At 42.4% G+C, this 23,460-nt stretch overlaps 1 protein-coding gene across 2 annotated transcripts; it reads right to left on the bottom strand.

Annotated features, from left to right (window-relative positions):
- Nucleotides 1–3,875: 3,875 nt before the first annotated feature.
- Nucleotides 3,876–20,080, bottom strand: emc10 (ER membrane protein complex subunit 10). 2 transcript variants are annotated; one of them, XM_056288144.1, is made up of 8 exons: nt 19,961–20,080; nt 19,749–19,815; nt 18,908–19,020; nt 10,094–10,207; nt 9,741–9,925; nt 7,746–7,839; nt 4,884–4,981; nt 3,876–4,229 (listed from the first exon to the last, which is right to left on the bottom strand). In XM_056288144.1, the coding sequence occupies exons 1-7, from the start codon at nt 20,051–20,053 to the stop codon at nt 4,895–4,897; spliced, it is 753 nt and encodes a 250-aa protein (XP_056144119.1). In that variant the 5' UTR covers nt 20,054–20,080; the 3' UTR covers nt 3,876–4,229; nt 4,884–4,894. The 2 variants fall into 2 exon arrangements, with proteins under 2 accessions (XP_056144119.1, XP_056144118.1); XM_056288143.1 differs by lacking the exon at nt 4,884–4,981.
- Between the last annotated feature and the right edge of the window lie 3,380 nt (nt 20,081–23,460).

Below are 23,460 nucleotides of genomic sequence, written 5' to 3' on the forward strand. Positions count from 1 at the left end.
AGTAATGTAAAGTATACATGATGTGAACATGCACGGTACATCATTATCATTTAAATATGCAAATTTGCATATTTAAATGTTGTATTCATCATATGGTGATCCTCTTCTTTACGTTGACAAGTAGTTTTTGCACTATGCATTTTGTTACCAATGTTGATGTTTTGCACTTTATACATTTTACGTTGACAGTAGTTTTTGCACTATGCATTTTGTTACCAATGTTGATGTTTTGCACTTTATACTTTTTACAGTGACATTAGTTTTTGCACTATGCATTTTGTTACAAATGTGTTTTGATTAAAAAAATCAAGCAGTGTTCTTAATTCAGTATTACTTTATTAAAAGTATAAATACATGAATCTGATTCTGCTTACATTTATTCAAGTCATTTCATGCTATTTCCCGAAGAATTGGTGTTTGTAGGTTGGTAAGACACACGCACACTTTCAGTATTTTGTTTATGTTTTTAGTGAACTGATATGGGATATTGTCCAAAATGTTGAACAATTTCAACCTCTGAATGGAGCGCTCCACATGGATCCTAGCACTGGATATGAGTTTGTTTTTCTTAACTTCTTCTTGTGTGAACTGTCCATTAACAAGGAAAGACGGGATGTTGAGTGAAACCCCTTCTGGCAAGATGTCCCGGATTGTGAAGCCTTTATCTGCCATCACCATGTCTCCTGGGCGTAGATGATTGAGAACTCCAGAATCTAATGTAATAGCCTTGTCTGAGGCACTTCCACCATAATAGTCACTGACAAATGTTATCACTCCATTAGGAGCCACACCTATTAAGGCTTTGTGTGTGGTCCGTTTTTTGTACTGGCTCCATAAATGATTCTGTTTGTCAAGCCTCTCTGTCCTGGAGACTGCTAACTCTGTGCAATCGAGCACAATCCTACAGTTAGGAAACGGACGGAAACACTCTGGCAACGATGCCTGGTTCTTCTCTATGGAGGGGATGTTGTTCTCAAGCATACCAACATATAAAATGTCATACAGGGCACTGACAATGGTGATAAAAATGTTGGTAACTGTGGCTGTACTGCAATTAAACCTGGTTGCAAGGTCTTCATGACCAGAATTAAGTTTGAGCTTCATCAAAGTCAGTAGCAACTGATCGACTAGTGGCATAGACTGGACTGTCCAATTCGAATGATATTGTAGCTCAAACTTAGATAAGAGTGCTTCCAAAACCAGGACGGTAGCAACATCTGGTAAGCCAGTGAAATATTTTACTTTGACACGATTGGAAGATATTTGGCTGAAGGAAAAGGTCTGTTTTTGTTTCTCCAATTCTCTTTTCAATTTTTCATTCTCTCTTCTCAACATGTCAACCTCTATCTCTAGCAGCGCAACACTGTTAAAAGGGTTGTCTGAAGTACGAGGGGTGTCTGCGGTTGGGTTGTCTGAAGTACTAGGGGTGTCTGCGGTTGGGTTGTCTGAAGTACCAGGGGTGTCTGCGGTTGGGTTGTCTGAAGTATTAGGGGTGTCTGCGGTTGGGTTGTCTGAAGTACTAGGGGTGTCTGCGGTTGGGTTGTCTGAAGTACCAGGGGTGTCTGCGGTTGGGTTGTCTGAAGTATTAGGGGTGTCTGCGGTTGGGTTGTCTGAAGTACTAGGGGTGTCTGCGGTTGGGTTGTCTGAAGTACTAGGGGGCTCTGCGGTTGCAATGTCAGAATTTTGTAATTCAAGTTCATTTGTCCCTTCTTCACCACTGGGAGGGAGTGGTACTGTTTTTCTCTTCTTGTGTGGAAGGCTGAGGTGGCCTGGGAAAGTCTTCTCCTCGTTCCAAGCAAAACGTGATGGGCCAGCAGCTTTGCCATTTGGAAAATGCCAACTGCACACCCTTGAGCAGGGGCTTGGTGTAAAGCCATCACGCCTGTAAAAAAAAAAGAATGAGAGATTTAGAAATGATTGGCAATGAAAACTTGAAGCTGCATTGTAACTTATCGTCTGCCCTGGATTTGAACAATTAAAGTGGCATTCTTTAACTTTTTTCGATAAAAAATAAAGTTGATTTTGGTCAAGATTTACCACTATCTTTCACTGAAGGAGGTAACACTACTAATTCAGCCTATTTCCCATTCATGAAATCTTCAGCATCTGCTACAATGCCCATTTTTGTGTCTGTGTCTGGTTAGACACAGTCACAAACATGGGCATTGTAACAGATGGTGAAGGATTTGTGAATGGGAAATAGGCTGAATTAGTAGTGTTACCTCCTTCAGTGAAAGATAGTGGTAAATCTTGACCAAAATCAACTTTATTTTTTTATCAAAAAAAGTTAAAGAATGCCACTTTAACCATCAATTATTTAAAACACAATTTCTATTGTGTTAACATACTCTACTGTAAATATTGTATAATGATATTATACAAACAGTCTACCATACAGATTGGGCAAGTTATATTGTATTCACATACTATACAATACAGTTTTTTTTTTGGGGGGGGGGCAAATATTATAGCCTTTTCATAGCCTTTTCATAAAGGAAAGGTTACATAGTAAGGCTTTAGAATTAGATGTCAGTCTCCCTACAGAAACATTATTTTTTGTAGATATGAAGTTTCATTTTTTGATTTATATGGGAAAAGTCATTAGTGAAACTACTGTAACAAAACAGGCAGAAACAGCACATTCACCTGGACTATCTAACGTTATGTACCCCTGCTTATTCATGCATTTACTCCAAGTCTCTTTAATGATAATCCCCTTGAGATGCATCATCTCGTTTTAGATAATCATGGGCTAACAATGCATAGAATAATGCAGTTTTCCGAGTGTGTAGCTGACATAATGCTTGCTTACAGTAACCGTATGTCTTCACAGACAGGGTTGTAGTAGTAACAACATAAGTGGCTAACCGATGCTTGTTTACCCTCCACTACACTCTGATTAAAGCCTTATTGAGCAGAAAAACATATGGAAAAGCACATATATTGATCCTCGCTTGTTGAATTAGCTAAAAATCTAAATACCTGTCTAGTATGTAACGTGGATTTCGGTAACAAGAGGGTAGCTACCGGTAGTAGCTAGTCTGCACTTAGCACAAAAGTCGGCGCCAAACTTCGATTTTCAATGCATTTCTTCAATAGCAACTTACCGTATTAACTGCAGCCATCTCTTCTCATCTTTGTCTTTCGGAGGAAAGCGATAGAAAGACAGTTTGGTCTCAGTTTTACTCTCTGGTCGATTTAAACAAAGGGGGACACAGCAGTGAGGCATATTGCCAACAAGTCGATGGAGCCGGAAGCAAATTCGCGCGCGCGCGCCTACGCAACAGGGACGTGCCTACGTCATAGCTTAAGACGCGAATACCTGGAACAGCAGGTAGATGTAATGAACTTCCTGACAGAATAGAAAACCCACGGCCAGAGCGTCCACGGGGTAAGGCATTCATTAGGCCACCCTTACCCGAGGCATAGTGGGTGTAGATCGGTGTAGTGTTCGGGGACTCGTCTGGCCCACCCGGGCGCTTGCAGCCAAGCAACCGAAAGCATTCCCTACGTCTCCTTCGCGGCCTGAGGGTAATGCAATCCATGCGAGGCTTCAGCGTGTAAAAAGGCGCGAGCAGCCGACACGAGTTTGAAGGAAGCTGGTGTTACGACTATCTCCTTCCTGTGGAAACGTGAGCCAGGGGAGTTATTCGACAAGAGTTCCGGCCACATGCCATTGGGTTAATCGGGTGGGATAAGGGGAAAAGAAAAAAATCAAGAATAGAAAACCAGCTGTACTAGTGGTACCTGTGGACCTGACTGAAAACCACTGGTCCAAATAATGTGCCTGTAAGGCCCGCCCGGGATTACAACTTTGATCTCTTGAATTAATTTTTCATAAGGTACCCATAATCACAAATACAATAAACTGAGTAACAGCATTTCTGGTTTTAATAAATACTTTTACTATTTTCGCATTAATATTAAAATGCAGCCCATCACTTAAGATTTTTCTAGTGTAGATTATCAGTCTACACTGTACAAAGGGTTCTTTTCTATTTTTCATATTGTACTATGTACAGCAATTAGGAACGGTTCAAGTAGTTTCATGTTCTACATAAACAACTGCTCTCTCTCTCTCTCTCACACACACACACACACACACACATCTATTGTCGAGGTGATCATCGGCCTGCTCCATTAGCTGCTCCACCACCAGCTCCTCCACCAGACTGATCCTGAGCCCCAGACATCATCAGAAACAGAACGAGAGGCACAATGTACATCCACTGGAGACGAGAAAAGTAAGGAGAGGGGAGAGAAGAGGGTGAGGATTATTACAGAGGCAATAATGCAATGTCTTAGTTTCCTGACTGGTTGATTTTTGGACGTATCTAATTAACAGCCCTCTTTCCAACAATTCCGGATTTATTCATTCATCCCACATTAGATCCAACTCATTTTCTGAGGAAGGATTTGTAAAATGGAGTGAAGGCTGGTGAGAAACTGTTGAAATGTGAGGCTGAACACATCCCACAGTCAAATGCCAAAAACTGCTTTGAGTATTTTTGTATAATCTCAGTCAAAAACAATTCAGGATAGTTTGTTTTTTTAACAAATGTAGTTAGAGTATTTCTTCCAGTGAGGAGTCATTTGGTTGAAATGTTTAATAGAGTTCATCAAAAACCTCAAAACAGGAAAATTCTATGTTGTTGCCTGACTAAATAGTGGCTACCTGTCTAAAAATGTCTTTGGCATTGACCTTGGGTAAAAACCATTGGGGAAGACGGAGAAGACAGGGAAGAAAAGAAAAACTTAGGGTGAATTTGTGTATCTTAGTTAGTCGTGTTTCTTAAAAGTGAAACACACATCTTGCTGGAGGAGGATAAGAGAAAGACAGGCCAGAGTGATTTAACTGAACAAGCCGAAAGTGAGAACAGTACTTGAGTGGGAATCAGCTCTGCTCTCTGTCTCCCCCTGCTGGGGGCTGTGCCGAACTGGTGGCCATGAGGAAGATTGCACCTCCCAGAATCAAATACCACTGGAACATAGCACAGCACCAAGTCAACACATATCACTAGAGGCAGCACAGCACACAGTCAATACATGTCACTGAACACAACATTATACAACACTGTGCAGAACAGAGCCTGAGATTATCAAAGAGTTCTGGCAAGCCAAGTGCTACGATACAGTATGAGACCAGATGCTCAACAGGCAAACTCGAGACAGGCCTTTGCTGAAGCTGCTGAGTGTTTAAAATGAGAGGGGATGGCTGCAGTTAAGAAAGGAGGTTTTTTTTCCCCCCCATTCAAAATTAATGTGGCAATTCTTACTATATACAGTTGTTTAAAAGATTGTATTCGTAGTTATTTCTTAACTTGGTTGATACAAACTCACCACAGTGAAAATCGAACTCTTGAATAATCTAAAATAACTAGTACATACCATCAGTACAACAACCAGCACAGACCTGGGAAGCATGGTCCCTATTCCTAACAGTTCAACTTCAAATAGTCACAAGCACTTTAGTAGGAAAGTGAGTGAAACAACTGGAAGAGTGAACCCAGTAGGTAGATCCCAAAGACGTTACAAATATTTCAAAAAATGTATGTCTGAAGTAGACAAGTGTTTTCTATTTTTGGGGGGCCTTATTTCAACATTATGCCTTTATTTGATCTTATTTACAACAAACAAAACATGGCATTCATAGCATTTTCCACTGAATGACTGTCGTTCTGATTTAAAAGACGAGTGAACTCTGTCAAACATCACATGTTGGCAGGGGGATATTTGATTTGGATATACTTTAATACTAGAACAACTGGGATTTCACTCCTACCTAAAACAACCATGGGCCGTCAAAATGACGGCTGGTTTTTAAACTCTATATTCTGTCAAGATAAATACCCAATTAGATATTAATGCATTTCATATGTTAGTATGTCTGTTAGGAAACGACTGACACCAAAATTAACATTTTAACAACTATAATACTATTTTTAAACAATTTAAACTTCAGAGAGACATGGTCGAACTTGAATAGCAAAATTGAAAAAGTGAAAATATTACCTGACAAACAAAAGAGAAAACACACATTGCTAATCTAACCAACGTAACAAGGCCTATAAAACGTAAAATGTAAAAAAAAAAAAAAAAACTGAAAATAACCACTGAAACAGTCCCAAACAACGACGAGAACTTAAAAACTACAAGGTAATTTTGACGGCCCATGGTTGGTCAAGATAAATACCCAATTGAGATATTAATGCACTAAATATGTTAGTATGTCTGTTAAGAAATGGCTGATACTGAAATTAACATTTTAACAACTTTAATACTATTTTTCAAACAATTTAAAATCGCCGCTGTCCAACGCCTGTAAATACTGCAATGCCTCGGTGGTAGTCATGGGGCGTCTGTAACCAGACATGTTGGCAATAATCAAAAATCAAGTTTAGACTATTACGCTGCACTGGAGAACACTAGTGTGTTTCTCGGACAGAGCAATGAACTTCGCGAAAGAAATGACGCGACCAACACACATCATAAATAGTGACATTACGTGCACATCACATGCAAATACGAGCCGTCTTTTTGACGGCTCATGGTCGTTTTAGGTAGATCAAATCATAACTTTTTTTTTGCAACTGATCTAAAACTAATTTTAATGCAAATATATGAAATTTTAGGGGCATTCATGGAGCGGAAGGTCTGTATCTTTTTTTTTCTGCCAAGTTATTAAACTTTGAAAATCGAAACCCGTCAAAATGATGGCCTTGGTCGTTTATGATCCCCGTAGGGAAATTATGCTCTGCATTTAACCCATCCTAGTTGTGTAGCTAGGAGCAGTGGGCAGCCGCCGTGCAGCGACCGGGGACCAACTCCAGGTCATCTTGCCATTGCACTGCTCAGGGGCACACAGGAGTATTAACCCTAACATGAATGTCTTTTTGATAGTGGGGGAAACCAGAGCACCTGGAGAAAACCCGCCGCAAACATGGGGAGAACATGCAAACTCCACACAGAGGAGGACCTGGGATGACCCCCAAGGTTGGACCATCTCGGGGTTCGAATCCACGACCTTCTTGCTGTGAGGCAACAGTGCTAATCACTGTGCCACCGATATGGGCAAAAGCAAATGGTGAGCCACTGTACTCTTCATCTCAATACATTTTAATTTCACCATACACAGAGGCGTTTTCTGGTATTAGTGCTTTCTCATCCCATTAGGTTTCTGACCTCTACTTTCCATACCTCTGATATTGCTACCACATCAATACAATGCTGCTGTTTCTAAAATTGACTTCCTGCTGTATCTGTTAATGTTTCTTCAAATAAATGTCTCCTGTCTTAAACTCTTTCACGTGTCTGCCTTCTTTTCGCTTTTCTACCCAAAAACCCTTTCAACTATCACCTTTAAGTGGCCTTTCCACTCTAACCAGGCCACCGTCATGAATCAGATTTTATTCTCAATTGACCTGCCAAGTTTAAAGGGTAAAAAAAACAAAACAACTCGAAACAAAACATGCACAAACACATGCATACAAGATGATAAAAGTCTTCGATGGTCTGACTTGGAAAACCAAATTACTGGAAGATGAACAAGGCTCAAAACACTGGAATTTCCCTTCATCCATTTTCTGCATTATCAATCATCAGAGCTCATTCAAAAAGCACAGCACTTAAGTGTCTTTGAAGCTTTTTGTTAGTATTTGATGCAGGGGTAATATTTATGTCATTATTTTCATTCTAATGATTATTATTATGCACAGACTAATGGTCTATTAAGTACTAGAACTTACATATTTGGCAAAGAAGGATTTCTGCTCTTGAGGGTTTTTCCCTTTCTTCTCCATTTCCTGTTCCATTCGTTCAATGAACAGAGCGGTCTCAGGTCTAGCAGAAAGAAGACATTCAACTTTAACATTCAAGCCATTCAGCTGTGGCTCACATCTAGATCAACTTATTATGGGTGCAATAGCAGAGCAATCTTCATTACTTAACAAGCAGCCAAAAAAATCAGAAATGCCAACCTCAGGGCCTTGGCGCCTTTACAACAACTACAATAACAACAGATCGAGTTTTTTGATCTGCCTATAGAAAAAGTGCTAGTGCTGCTAAATCTTGGCAAACACTATGTATAAGAAGCACTCAGCCAGCTTGACTGGACATCTTTGATGAAACCCACGGAAAGAGACCAGCAGCCAAACATCAGATGAAAGTGTCTTGATGTACATATGCTCAATAATCCAGGTAAGAAAATCAAAGAATGTTGAATCACTTCATCTGGATACAATGTTTATCGACATACGTTTCATCACTCAATTAAGCGACATCTTCAGTCTAAACGGACTGCAGCTATCCCCACCCCTTATAAACAATACAGTTGCATAACGATTGAAACCAACGACCAGTTTCATATGCAAATATGGGTGTGACTATTAAATAGAGTTTCACTGGCCATGTGTACTGTTCAGAGGATTTGGAATGTTTGCAATCACAGCATTGTAAGATTGATGTCCTATCCAGGGACATCACCTAGCCATTGGTTCAGATTTGTGGATGACACCTGGGTTAAAATTAAATCTCAGGATGTACCACATCTCACCGACCACATTAACTCCGTGGACAATCACATCAAGTTCACCAGGAAGGATATGAAAAAACACACGTCAGCCTTCTTAGACTGTGAAATTGCAATTGGTGATGGGGGAGATTTGATTGTTGATGGTTACTGTAAACCAACACATACTGATCAGTACATAAGGTTTGACTCTCATCATTCATTGGAGCACAAACTAGGAGTCACCAGGACGCTGTACCACCGAGCTGACAACGTCCCCACCGACACAGCGGCCAGGGAGGGGGAGAAATCCCTCATTAAACAGGTCCTGGTTAAGTGTGGTTATCCTAACTGGGCGTTTGTCAAAGCCAGGAAGATGCCCAAACAGTGCAGCAGCCAATCGAAGAAAGGAGAAGAACAACAGCTGTCTAAGCATAAACCAGAGGTGATTCCGTATGTGGTGGGAGTGTCAGAAAAGCTGAGATGCGCATTTTCCAAACACCACATCTCATTTGCTTTCAAACCCCAAAACATGCTGCACCAGAAGTTGGTCCATCCCAAGGATCGGGTCCCCTGGCACAAACAGAGCAATATAGTGTACACTGTAGTGCCAGGAGGATTGCTGTGATTTGTACATTGGGGAAACTAAACAAACGCTGGTCAAAAGAATGGCACAACACAGGAGAGATAACACGTCAGGTGAGGACTCCAGTCTACACCCTCTACAGGCCAGTGGCCACTCTTTCAACGATCAGGATGTGCACATCCTTGATAGGGAGGAACACCGGTTTGAATGGGGAGTCAAAGAGGCCATCTATGTGGAGGGAACAACCATCCCTGAACCGAGGGGGGGGGGGGGGGGTAAGAGTACATCTTTCACCATCTTACAATGCTGTGATTACAAACATTCCCAAATCCTCTGTAAATAGTACACATGGCCATTGAAACTCTAGTTAATAGTCACACCCATATTTGCATATGAATCTGGTTGTTGTTTTCAGTTGTTATGCAATGGTATTGTTTATAAGGGTGGGGATACCTGCAGTCAGTTTAGACTGAAGATGTCACTTAGTTGAGTGATGAAACATTATCTGTCAATAAATGTTGTATCCAGATGATCTGATTCAACTTTCTTTGATCAGATGAAAGGTGGGTGACAGATATCCAGTTAATGGCGAGAAATGGACAAGATTCTTTCTATGCTGTTAATTAAAACACGTTGTCCATAACTCACCCAGGTGCGTTGACAGGAGCCATGATGCTCAGAGTGGTATTAAATGCCTCAAGATCCACTTCATCCTCAACTTCAGTGCCCCTGCATGCACCAGGTAGCGTCACTATAGAGATACCAATGAGATAGCCTGAGACATCAGTGTGGAGGGTGATGACGTCACTGAGATGGGACTCCACCATGGCGCACTGAGGGACAAAAGGGCAACAAGTTTTTTAAACAGGACAAGAATTTTTAAAAGCTGCCCCATTGGACTGTGCTGAAGCCCAGTGAGAACGCGCAGTAATATTGTAAATTCCTCAATACTGAAGCGATCAGTGAAGTAAACTAATTCTCACTGAGATAACGATACATACTGCTCTGACAAAAGCTGTGAGGTAGCCTTCCACCTGTCGCTCTGTCTGCCTGTCAGCCTGCAGGACCACACGAGGAGCTCTTATCCTGTACAGACCATCTACTGCAGCCACCTCCTAGGGGGACACAGATTCAAAGTTCAAAGCAAAAAAGGTTAAAAACAAAAGGAAAGTTCATGGTGGATTAGTATTGCTTGCACATGCCCTTTTCTGCTTCTTGTCCCTGACTTAACAGTTAATACCTATTAGTCAAACCTGTAGAAGTAATTTTCCCTTTCTTGTCAAAGGCATACTTATGCTAGATGAAGAACTAATACAGTTGTGAGCAGAGCATGGGGAAGCAGCAGCGTTTATGTGTTATTATTAGCTTTCTGGTGTAATATTTCAGCCAATGACTGTGATTGTTAATTGATTCTTCATAGATCCCTGTCGTATAATAATATATGATGTGTGCTTACTTTTAATCTTGGACCATGTATGAGCTATACTATGTTTACATTACTTGGATCGACGCTTAAAGCTCATTTGTAGCAAACTGAAGGTAGTGCTATAAAGTGTCTTCTCCGTGTGACCTAATAAAGGCCTATCGTTAACGGTTAACGGTTAGCTGCTAGCAGAGGAATGTATGGGAAACTCATTCGAGTGTTACAAGGTCTGAAGGAATGATCCTGTAGAATTACAAGCTGGAAGATAAGGACGATGGGAGACCTGACCTATGAACCCTTTGAGCAAGTTTTGTTATCCATTAGGATGACAGTCCAGCAATAAAGATGTAGTCCATGGGCCAGAGCCCAAAATTTCCTATTTCGGTACACTCAAGGTGGCAAAACTTACTTATAATTTTTGAAAGGATCCATGTCTGTAGATGATATTTTGGTATGATAACCATTCCTGAGTGGCAGCTGTATCACAGTTATCAGCTCATGAAGTTAACCACCCCCTAAAGTAAATTGCATTTTAGACGCTGGTGCATATCCTGGTTTAGCCTCATGGTCAGGACATTTTTCAATGTTCTATAATATTGTCTTTGGTATCATTTAAAAGGGGACCTTCTTAGCTTTCATTCAAGCCCTGTTGTGGATATTTCTCACAAATATAGAGGTCACTTGAGCTCTTCAACCCGTCAATAACACACATCTTTCTGCAATGTTCGCCTAAACTATATACTTTCTTTTAGCCCTGTGGCATCTAGGAATATCAGGGACACAAAACACAAAAACTGGAATACTCACAGGACTGTAAAGATTCAGGAAATGTATAATATACCCATACTATTTCATTGTGTGAGGTGATTGTGAACCTTAAATTAGAAGGGCATTATTACTAAGAAACTAACTAGACCAAAGCCAGTTAGTCCATGGGTCAGACCAGATATCGATATCACCCAAGGTGACACAACTTCACTGGTGCCATTTTATTTGGTACACTAACAGAATTAAAATAATACATGATAACCTTTCCAAATGAGCAGCTATTTCATTTTTCTTTCAGGAAACCTGTTTCTGTGCCTCTCACGATTGTGTATTTGCCCAGATTTTTACAAATATAGCATTTCAACACCCCTGGTACTGATTAGCCTAGCTTAAACTCTGGGACAGTTCTTAGTTGGCCAACAACCAAGGATAACCAGTACTGTGTACTTCCATTCATTGTGCTAAGCTAGGCTAACGTGCAGCCAGATAGCTTTCTACTAAACACATATAGAGGAAACTGGTATCTATCTTCTTGTCTCACTCTGGAGAAGATTGTAAGCTAATTTCCCATAATGTTAGCATGTTCTTTTAATGTATATGTTAATATGATTAGTTAAAGTGGCTACGAGGAACTTTCATCTTGTGTTGATTTTAGCGGCCTCATGTGGACAAAATACAGCTGTTGCATAGCAACTAGGTAATGTATCTATTTGTGGCTATGTAAGATAAATAATGGTAATATGACGCTGGTGAAGCAAAGTAAACTTTGTTTTAGTAGTGTTCATACACCTAAGTTACATGTATTTGTTTGTATGTGGCAGGTGAAAACTGACTGAATATGGCCACTGGTGAACAAGCAAGTTTTTACCTAATACCAAAGCGCCCACGGGTGGAGTGCATTATCCGCTGTTCTGATGATACAGATAAGCTGGTTTCACTACAAAGTGTCGACTCATGGAGAACTCTGCTCAGGGCAGCTCAGATACGAAATCATGCACCAGTTTTGAAACTGGCAAAAGACATTCCTGAGGGACAGATTCCAGCAATCTACTACCACAGAAAGTGTCGCAGTATCTTCACTATGAAGCAAATTCTTGATGGCCTCCTTGCAAAAGAAAAGAAAAGTTGTGTCTCTGCTGAAGAGAAACAATCTAAGAGAGTAGCTCGACATGCTCCAAGTACATCTAGGACTTATGATGCAGAGTGCATATTTTGTCAGAAAAACAGCAAATATTCCAAGAGACAGAATACGAGAGAAGTACTGGTGCAGTGTCGAGAACTGCGAGCTGATGCAAAGATCAGGAGTGCAGCCACAAAGAAAAGGGACAGCAGAATCCTTGCCATTGTGAGTAGAGACCTTGTAGCAGCTGAAGGGCACTACCACTGGTCATGCTATAGACTTTACACCAAAGAAGAGGTTTCCAAAGGAGAGGTTGCCAGCAATGAAGATGATGATGCTGCAGCCCAGTATGAAGCTGCTGGGAATAAGGCATACAATGAGCTGTTCCTCTTCATCAGGATGGAGCTTTTTGGCAATCCTCAAGTGATGACAATGACTGATCTCTCTTCTAGACTGGTAGCTTCAATGAACTCCCAAGGCATTGCCCAAGTCAAGGAATCAACCAAGAAGCACATAAGGCGAAACCTGGAGAGTGAGTTTGCTGGACCCTTGCAGATATTCCCTGATGAGAAAGGAAAATTCCTCCTCTATCCCGATAACTTGTCCATGAGGGAACTTGCCAAAGAAAATCAGTCTCTCAAAAGGGAGCTGCAGACCCTGAAAAGTGTCAGTGCACAAGATGTTATAGCCAAAGCAGCCATCAAATTGAGAGCAGACATTAAAAGTCAAGATGTTCCTCAAACCTGGCCGCCTGAAGTCAAACCAGAAGCAGAATGTCCTACCATTCCAGAGTCGCTCATTATCTTCCTGTACTCTCTACTCACAGGCTCAAATGATCCTGATCATGCATCCCAGAGAGTGCAGTGCCTTCTGCAGTCATTTGGCCATGACATAGTATATGCAGTGACATGTGGAAATACCAAGCCTTCCAAGCACATTGTTCTGCCATTCAGTGTCAAATCGTTGACAGGAAATGTAGAGTTGATAAACATCCTCAACCGACTTGGTCACAGTGTGTCCTATTCACAGATGGAAGAGATCAACACTGCCCTGTGTCTCCAGAAACTCTCATCATCAGGGAGTGGCATTGCCCTTCCAGCTAACATCCATCCTGGCATATTCACAACTTTAGCCTGGGACAATATCGACCATCTTGAAGAAACTGTCAGTGGTGAGGGAACATCTCACAGAGTCAATGGGATTGCTGTGCAAGCAAAGCCAGTCAACCCACTTCCTGTCCAACCCATGCCCACTGTTCCCAAAACAAAGAAGAGAAGCATTGATGGACCCCCACCAATGTTACCAACTTACAATGCTGGACAACGGGTAGGGCCACCACAAAGCAAAAGGTCAGATGCCGATACTGCAGCCAATACTAAGCTTGCCAGAGAGAAAAACCTTCTTTGGGTCCTAGCACGCATGTCACAAGAAGAAGAACAGTCAGTCAGCAGCTGGACAGGCTTCAACATCCTGACTCGAGGAGAGATGACGGTCATCCCCGACAATATAGGCTATCTGCCTACCATCAATGCTCCAGCGACACAAATGTCTACTGTCAACGAGGTGCTTAACCAGTCACTGAGCGTCATGCAGTGCTTAGGCCTGAGGAAGATTGTCTGCGTCTTTGACCAAGCCCTGTATGCAAAGGCTGTCGAGATCACATGGAAACACCATGACAAGTTCCATGATATCATCGTTAGGCTTGGGGTATTCCACACCATCTGCACACTGCTGGCAATAATAGGAAAGCGTTTCCAAGATGCTGGACTCAAAGACCTCTGCATTGAGTCTGGCATGATTGCAGAAGGCTCAATTGCTGGTGTTATGGATGGCCGCAAGTACAACAGGGCAGTGCGACTACACAAGCTCCTGTATGAGGCTCTCATGCGACTGACTTTGAATGGTTTCCTGTCCTGGTTGGGAGAAACTCACAGGAATGACATGGTTCACCTGAATGAGACACTGAAGACCATTGACAGCCTTGGGAAAGAAGTCTCACAACATGCTTTGAAGGAGGTCCTCGAGAACAGCTCTTGTACACGCATCATGGATCTATTTGAAGTCTACCGTGAGTTCCTTAGAGGTGGAAACGGCAGCCTCTCGAACTTCTGGATGTCCTATTTGGACATGGTTGAAATCTTGTTGGGGCTCATCCGAGCATCCAGAGAGGGAGACTGGATGCTACACTTGGCTAGCATTCGAGCAATGATCCCATGGTGCTTTGCTTATGACAGGATGAATTATGCACGCTACCTCCCCTACTACTACGCCCAGATGTCTGAGCTGCCCATCACACACCCAGATGTGTACACAGAATTCATGGAAAGAGGCTTCTCAGTCCAACTGGGCTCCACCAATCCCTTTGGCCGAATCCCTGTTGACCAAGCTATAGAAGAAACGGTGAACAAAGACACCCAAACAGCTGGAGGGACAAAGGGATTCAGCTTGAAGCCAGGAGCTGTGACCAAATATTATCTCACAGGTGAGTATAGAAGCATGTACCTCAGACAGCTGAGAGACCTGACAGGTCAAGGCAGGTGCAAATGGTCTCATCCAGATCTACAGAGTCCAAGGATCAAGAGAGATGAAGCAGATGTCCAGTCTCTCATGGACCTTATGGAGAATAACTGGCTCAATCCTATGTCCCCTGATGAGATTGATTTGGTTAGCCTCTCCACTGGCAACATGGCTCCACCTGATGTGACCATAGATCTCTTGAGAGCTCTTGAGAAAGGAGAAGAGGCCTACCAAGCATTCCAGCAAACAAGGTTAGATGCAGACCCACCACCTGTGAAATTCCACGACAAGATGACCAAGCAAAGTCTGAAAACATTCTCCAATGTCAGCACAAAACAAGCTCATGGAAAGAAAGCACAGGATGTGGTTCTGAAGGCAGATAGAAACCTTTTCAGTCACATGATCCTGGTGGCTGAAAGCAGGAAGGTGAATCTGAAGGATGTCCTTGCCTACCCATTGGGCCCACTACCATGGGCACTGGCAAATGCTGATGGGTCCTTACGAAAAACAAACAAGGCTGCACTTGCCAGAGAGCTTGAAAAGAATGTATCTCCTGCAGAAGACATCCCAATCCCATCTACTTCCATCATTGATGGGATGAGCCTGGTCCAAAAAATGAATGGCAACAACAAAACCTTTGCACAGGTGGCAGAGTCAGCCTTGACCCAGGTCCTCCATGAGGGAGCACAGAGTGGGAGGATTGATGTTGTTTTTGATGTCTATCACGAGACTTCGATCAAAGATGCTGAACGACTGAACCGGGGTGGAGACATCACTCTCCAGTACAAGAATCTTGCAGGGGGACACCACGTCCAGCAGTGGAGAAAATTTCTGTGCAGTTCCTCCAACAAGACCAGTCTCATCAAGTTTCTGGTGGAAGAGTGGAAACTCCCACGATACAGAGCTATGCTGCATGGCAAGGTGTTGTACATGACCTGTGAGGAAACCTGCTACAAGTTGACAGAAGATGGGTGTGAGGAAGCAGCAGAACTGCACTCCACACATGAAGAAGCTGACACCCGTCTGCTCCTGCATGCATTGCATGCAGCAAATGCGGGCTCAAAGTCAGTTATCATCACAGCTGAGGACACTGATGTCATGGTGCTTTGTCTTGGCTTCCAGAAGGACATCACCTGTCCCATCTACCAGAAGTGTGGGACTCAGAACCGCACACGGTTTGTCGACATCACCAAACTGGCAAGTTCACTTGGAGACAGCATCTGTGACAGCCTAATTGGCTTACATGCCTTCACAGGCTGCGACACTGTCAGTGCATTCGCTGGTCGAGGGAAGCTGAATGCCCTGAAGATAGTGAGAAAGCACACTTCCTGCCAAGAGACTTTTAGTCAACTGGGACAGACATGGAATGTGAGTGATGAGCTGTTCCAGAAAATTGAGCAGTTCACCTGTCGGATGTATGTTGCTAATAGCAGCACTGCTGAGGTGAACAAACTGCGTTACCAGCTCTTCTGCACCAAAAGGGGAGAGGTTGAGTCCAGCCAGCTGCCACCATGTAGAGACTGTCTCTTTATGCATGTTCAACGAGCCAACTATCAGGCAGCAATATGGAAGTGCTGTCTGCAGGCTAACCCTGTGGTGCCAAGCCCTACTGAGTATGGATGGACAGACGATGAAGGCAAGCTGGCCATTTACTGGATGCGCTCCCCACCTGCACCAGATGTGGTCTTGGAAATGCTAACATGCAAGTGTGTGCATTCATGCAAAATGCCAAGCTGCATGTGCCTGTCAAATGGACTTCCATGCACAGACATGTGCAGGTTACAGACCTGCAGTAACCAAAAACAGCAGGATGGTCCAGAACTGGACTTTGAACTTGGGGAGTCAGATGATGAGAGAAACGAGCAGTTTGATGAATGACAGTGTGATGATTCTGATGGTATTACTGTGGTAGTAGTCTATTGATGCACAGGATGTTGATTCTGGACTTGGTTACCCAGAGCTTGATAACGATAATGTAACCATATTCACATATACCCATTACCCGACCCATTACCATTACATATACCCACTAATGATATGGGAATACATGTATCATTGACTAAGTATATGTAAATGTCAATGTTGTTTAAAATATTAAAATAGTTAATTACCTCACTATGGTATTCCTTTTTATCATGTATTTTGATTGTGTATTTAAACAAATGTATAGAGACCAGTTTGTGACGTAACTGGCTTTGGTCTAGTTCTCATTTAAGGCTCACAATCACCTCACACAATGAAATAGTATGGGTATATTATACATTTTCTGAATCTTTACAGTCCTGTGAGTATTCCAGTTTTTGTGTTTTGTGTCCCTGATATTCCTAGATGCCACAGGGCTAAAATAAAGTATATAGTTTAGGCGAAAATTGCAGAAAGATGTGTGTTATTGACGGGTTGAAGAGCTCAAGTGACCTCTATATTTGTGAGAAATATCCACAACAGGGCTTGAATGAAAGCTAAGAAGGTCCCCTTTAAAATGATACCAAAGACAATATTATAGAACATTGAAAAATGTCCTGACCATGAGGCTAAACCAGGATATGCACCAGCGTCTAAAATGCAATTTAGTTTAGCGGGTGGTTAACTTCATGAGCTGATAACTGTGATACAGCTGCCACTCAGGAATGGTTATCATACCAAAATATCATCTACAGACATGGATCCTTTCAAAAATTATAAGTAAGTTTTGCCACCTTGAGTGTACCGAAATATCGTCTGGCCCATGGACTAACGAGCCATTTCTTCCGACCAGGATGTGGGAGAAACTCTGGGTACACACCATTGTGACCGTGATAATAAACATGTTTGGGCTGCAAGGTATAAATGGGAGTGTGCACTAAGATCAGGGCACGCACTTAACTATCTATGCTTTGTGCGTATGTTCATGAACATATTAAAGTGTGACAATACTGTAAGAGATTTCTGTTCATTTAATGTCAGAGTGGAATTAAATAATTGCCACGACAATCCATCTCAGACATTAATTAACAGTTTAATCTCTATGTTCAGGGTTCATTAATGGTGTCTTTGAGCCACAGTATAGCTCAACAAAAAGTTCTGCCAATCAGTGTGAAAAGTACAGTGGTACCTCATTCTTATTAAGTTTAACATTTTAAAACTGCATTAAGTGACCTCCAACTGCTAGATGTCAGATGGTAGTGCTACAAGATATTCAAAAACACTCACAGCAAAGCTGCTCCTCACTCCTCCCTCCCAGCCTCTACATTGGCCAAGGTGGCCAAAACAATAAACATGCTCACAATCCATTTTTTCAGCTGCATAATGCTTGCAAAGGACTAAAAGTGAAGCAGACATTGTTCTATTTTTCTGGATGTGTAAAAATGCTGTTGTTTGCTAACATGTTCATCTAATAACTTGCTATCTTCATAAACATTTTCATGTTTTCTGGGCTTATTTCCTCTCCTATCTGTGAGCTTCAACCTAGATTGCATTTCAACCTTAAAGTTATGCGCGGCTTATACATGGATTTATGGGGGGTTCCATTGTCGGGTTGGATAATGCAATGAGCTGAAGGTTAAGGGGGAGTCTGTCCTTGGACAAGTAAAATAGTAGACTGTGATGTTGACTCTCAGTGTGACTGGCAGTACTAGCAATTCTTTCACACTACAGTGAGTCATTTGATTCATTGTCAATATCAAAAATATTGCTTAATACAGCTTTTAATCCTAACTGTTAAACTGTACTGACTAAAACATCTGAGATATAATAACAAATAGTTTAATGGTAAATACTGTGTGTGCCTTGGTTTTATGGTTGGTAAAAATGAGCACAACCCCTTTCAAAATCATAGAAAACAGAAACTTTGCAACATCACTGTGTCTTTTTCAGAGCAATTAAGAATTTTTAGATAAATAAAAAGTAAAAGGACAATGATTTGGCACCAGCTATGACAAAAAAAATGAGGCTTTTTTTTTTTTTGACAAAGCACTGTCAGCTGAAGCCCTTCACCTGGTCGTATCTCACCTTCAGCTTGGTCCTGTCCTCCTCTGATAGCTGGCTCTGTGACAGTGATACTGCAGGCTCCCGTCCAGCTCTCAACACCAACGCCCCACGCACTTGAAACTTAGCCACATCATCTGAGTTATAGAACATGACATAAAATACAAAACCAGAACAGATAGCTGAAACGTAGACAATGAATCGACTCGAGTTAATACGAACAGTTAGGGATGCAAAGTATTGCCAATAATTGACTGGATATTTGAGGTATTTTAGTACATCATTGCAAAATTAACTGGAATGAATAAAATTAGCTTCTTAAAACAACAGGCAGCATGGTTAATGGAACCAATAATTTGCTAAGTGTTTTTGCCCATCTGCTTTTAACATTATAATAAGTTATGTGCCTGACCATGTACATAACTTATTATAATGTTATAACAGTGTCATTACTTGTAACCCTAGCTCTTTTTGAACTGTAAGACTATCTTTACCCCACCTTACTGCACCGTTATCCCGCACTGACCTTACTTCTGCTCTACGTGCACTATGAAAATAACGTTATACATCAACTAACGATAGTATTAATGCTAAAAGTAGTAGCAATAGTCGCAAATAATGCCTCCTTTCAGTTTTATTTGTTCATTACAAGAGCAACATTTCAACTATCCCAAGAGTATGCAATTCTATTGTTCGTTGTATTGTACATTCACTTTGAGAAATGACAATAAAACTGACCTGAATTGAGACGAACTAAATTAGGAAGGCGCATAGCTTGGCTAGGCTATGTATCAAGTTAGCTTTAATTAGCTAAAAATAACTCGGTAATGAAATTATTATAACCGGTAAAAGGCAAGTTGCTCACCAACTTCAAAGGAGTGCTCAAGGAGCACCGAAAATCCGTTGTATTCTGTGTCCAGAGAATCTCCGGCCTAAAAACAGAGGGACAAGCTAGCTCGTCAGCCATTGACACCTATAGCTGTTAGCATTTTGGCTAGTCCTTGTCACTGGTTAAGTGCTGTTCAAACTAAAGGAAATATATTGACTTGATTAAAAAATAATAATAATAACACTTACCCTTCTGCCATTGTTACAGGTGGCAGAATTCGTACATAGGAGTAACAGAACAGTTGGAATAAAACAAAGTTTCAACGGTGGCTGACAAGCCATGACGACAGCACCGGTGCCCTAAATTGAACACCGAAGTCAAAAATACAGCAACAACTCGAAGACTTCCGCTTTAAACTTAATAATAATAGTCTTGATGACTTTTTTTTAAACAATCGTTACATAATGATAGCATTTGTTAAATAAAATAATCGAGTTAAAGCCGTTTTATGTTTCCCATGGCCCCCTAAATATGACATGATACAGAAAAATATGTCACAGTATTAACTGACATTTCGCAAAGCAAAGGGCCTCCACGGTGATGGACCCAGCCATGCACCGACTACCTTGTACACAAACAAACCTCTTACTCCATTCTATACATACAAAATAGACATTTGCTTTCGGACATCCACTTTCATTCACTCTTCTAGCTCCAAGAGATAGTTCCAAAAAAGGACAAATATTTCTTTGCCGTTCTAGGCAGTCTTTTTACCAGTCTTCTACGCCTTTGTTCTGAAGGGAGCGAGATCGTTAAAACGGAAGTTTAATTTAACCGTTTCATATGATTTTGACAGGAAGCAGCAGGACCACAAGTTACCACCCTACTTCCTGTTGAAACGGGGAGGTTTAGAAGGTGTCTGCAGGGCAGGCTACTTGACAGCTGGATCGTGCCGAATAAACATTTTTTTTCTTTTTTGCATTCATATTAGAGCCAGCTGACACGGCTGAAACAGTGTTTATCTGTTTTCAAAACCAAGGCAACCTATAACACAAGTCTTTTCCCCCTATTGTTTAACTGTGTTGCCTGCCAGTCCAGGCTCCGTCAAGATGTGTATGTTTCTGCTACTATTATGAGGTAGTTTTGCGATGTTTTATAAAGTGAAGCCAGGACTAATTCCGCCTCATTGCTCTTCGGGTCTTGGGGAAACGTAACTGTGTTTCTCTCAAACCAGGAGATGTCGCTCACGGACCAGAAAAGCATTCATCCAGATAAGACCCCCTGCCCTCCATTTGAAGGCCTCATAAGCGGAATCTCATCATCCAAACTGTAAATATTCATATAGCTCTATGGTGAGCTAAATTGCCCATAATTGAGTCATTTATTGAAAATTTTCAGCACTCTCTTATCCCCTTCTCAGCCTTGCTACACCTCTCCCTAACTCTTCCTGGCTTGAGACATTTCTTAAATATCAGAATCAGGTTTATTGCCCATGTAAGTTTGGACGCACATGGAATTTGACTGCGGTTTCGTGGCTCTCTCAGTGTACTTAACATAGAATAACAACACCACAACACAACAGTCATCAGATATATACACAAGGATTGACTTATACAGGTGAAATAAGAGGCAAAAGTACAATGGTGCAGAGAATATATCAGAGATGCTGAAATAGATGTTAGCAGGTTACTTACGTACATGCCTGAGGTAGATGGACATGACAGAGTGAACTAGTATACGTACAATATACAGTGATTGGATTTATTTGACAATGTTAAGCATTGTCAAATAAATCCAACCAAATAAACAAATGTCAACTAAATCCAATTCTTTCCACAGGCTGTCATTTAAATAACAGCCTGTGCAAAGAAACTTTTTATATCTGGTTGTTTTGGGGTACAGTGCTCTGTAGCGTCTACCAGAGGGGAGCATTTGGAACAGGTTGTGACCAGGGTGTGATGGGTCTGCAGAGATGTCGCCTGTCCGTGTCCTGACTCTGGAAGTGTATAAGTCCTGAATGGAAGGCAGGTTGGCACCTATGATTTTCTCTGCAGAAAACTGTCCATTGTAGTCTGTTCCTGTCCTGTTCGGTTGCCGAACCAAACCAGACGGTGATGGATGTGCAGAGGACAGACTGGATTATTGCAGTGTAGAACCGAATCAGCAGTTCCCGAGGCAGGTTGAACTTCCTGAGCTGGCAGAGAAAGTACATCCTCTGCTGGGCCTTTTTGATGATTGTGTCTATGTTGGATACCCACCTTAGGTCCTGGGAGTGTTGTGGGTCGGAAAGGAACCAGTGCAGGGGTCCAGCAGGGTCAAGCCCGTAGGCACGTTTATTTCTATTCAGGGAAGGGAAATGCGGGAAGTGTATGGTGCAACTAGAGTCCTGGATGTGGGGTGTGTAAATGACTATGTGTCTGTGTGCAAGGCGAGTGTGGTGCGTGTGTGCAGGAATGTAAATGACTGGAGTGTGTTGGTGCGTGTTGGTGAAGCGCAAGTCCAGGAGTAGGGGTTCTGCGGGAGGCAGTGTGGGAGCACAAGGGAGGGGTCCGAGGAACACAAGGGACGCGAGAAAGACGGAGCCCGAGAAGCACCGGCACCGTGGGTTCGTACTAGATGGCACAATCTGGCAAAGACTGCACGTCAGCGTCCTCTCTTATAGCTGGCTGCAGATTGACTTCAGGTGCGCTGATCACCGATGAGCCTCTGGTGCGTAGCTGCGCTCTCAACGAGCGCGCTGATTGAACCCTGCCGGTAGACTCAGGCGGAGACGCGCCTTGCGTCTGGACCACAACAGGGAGATTGTGGAACCCAGAAATCTGTAGGTGTTCACTGTAGACACCATGCTGTTGAGTATGGTGGGGGGGGGGGCAGTGTTGGGGTACTCCTCCTGAAGTCCACTGTCCACATCTCCACTGTTTTGAGCATGTTCAGCTCGAGGTTGTTATGGCCACACCAGAGGGCCAGCTGTTCAACCTCCCATCTGTATGCAGACCCGTCACCATCCCGGATAAAGCCAATGATGGTTGTGTCATCCACAAACTTGAGGAGTTTAACAGACGGGTCACCTGAGGTGCAGTCATTTATGTAGAGGGAGAAGAGTAGAGGGGAGAGCACACTTCCCTGGGGGGCACCAGTGCTGATTGGCTTGGTGCTGGATGTGATTTTCCCCAGCCTCACCAGCTGCCTCCTGTCTGTCAGGAAGTTTTTAATCCACTGGCAGATGGGGGCTGGTACAGTGAGCTGGGTGAGTTTGGAGTGTAGGATATCTGAGACAATGGTGTTGAACACTGAGCTGAAGTCCACAAAGAGGACCCTTGTATGTGTCCCTAGGGAGTCAAGGTATTGGAAGATGTAATCCCATGTTGACTGCATCCTCCACTAACCTGTTTGCTTGGTAGGCAAACTACAGGGGTTCGAGCAGGGGGCCTGTGATTTCCTTCAGGTGGGCCAACATCAGTCTCTCGAAGGATTTCATGACCACAGATGCTAGGGCAACGGGCCTGTAGTCATTTAATCCTGTGATACAGGGTTTCTTGGGGACCAACATGGTAGTGGAGCTCTTGAAGCAGGAGGGGACTTCACACAGCTCCAGTGATCTGTTGAAGATCAGTGTGAAAATAGGCGCCATGCATAACATGCATTTATTTAGAATGTGTGGACAAAATTGTGCGATTGCAGCAAAATGATATCAATGGCAATAACAATATTTGTCTTGCATTTTCCATCTGTTCTTGATCAGGGTTGC

Source organism: Lampris incognitus, chromosome 10 (genome assembly GCF_029633865.1).
Source record: "Lampris incognitus isolate fLamInc1 chromosome 10, fLamInc1.hap2, whole genome shotgun sequence".
NCBI lineage: Eukaryota > Metazoa > Chordata > Actinopteri > Lampriformes > Lampridae > Lampris > Lampris incognitus.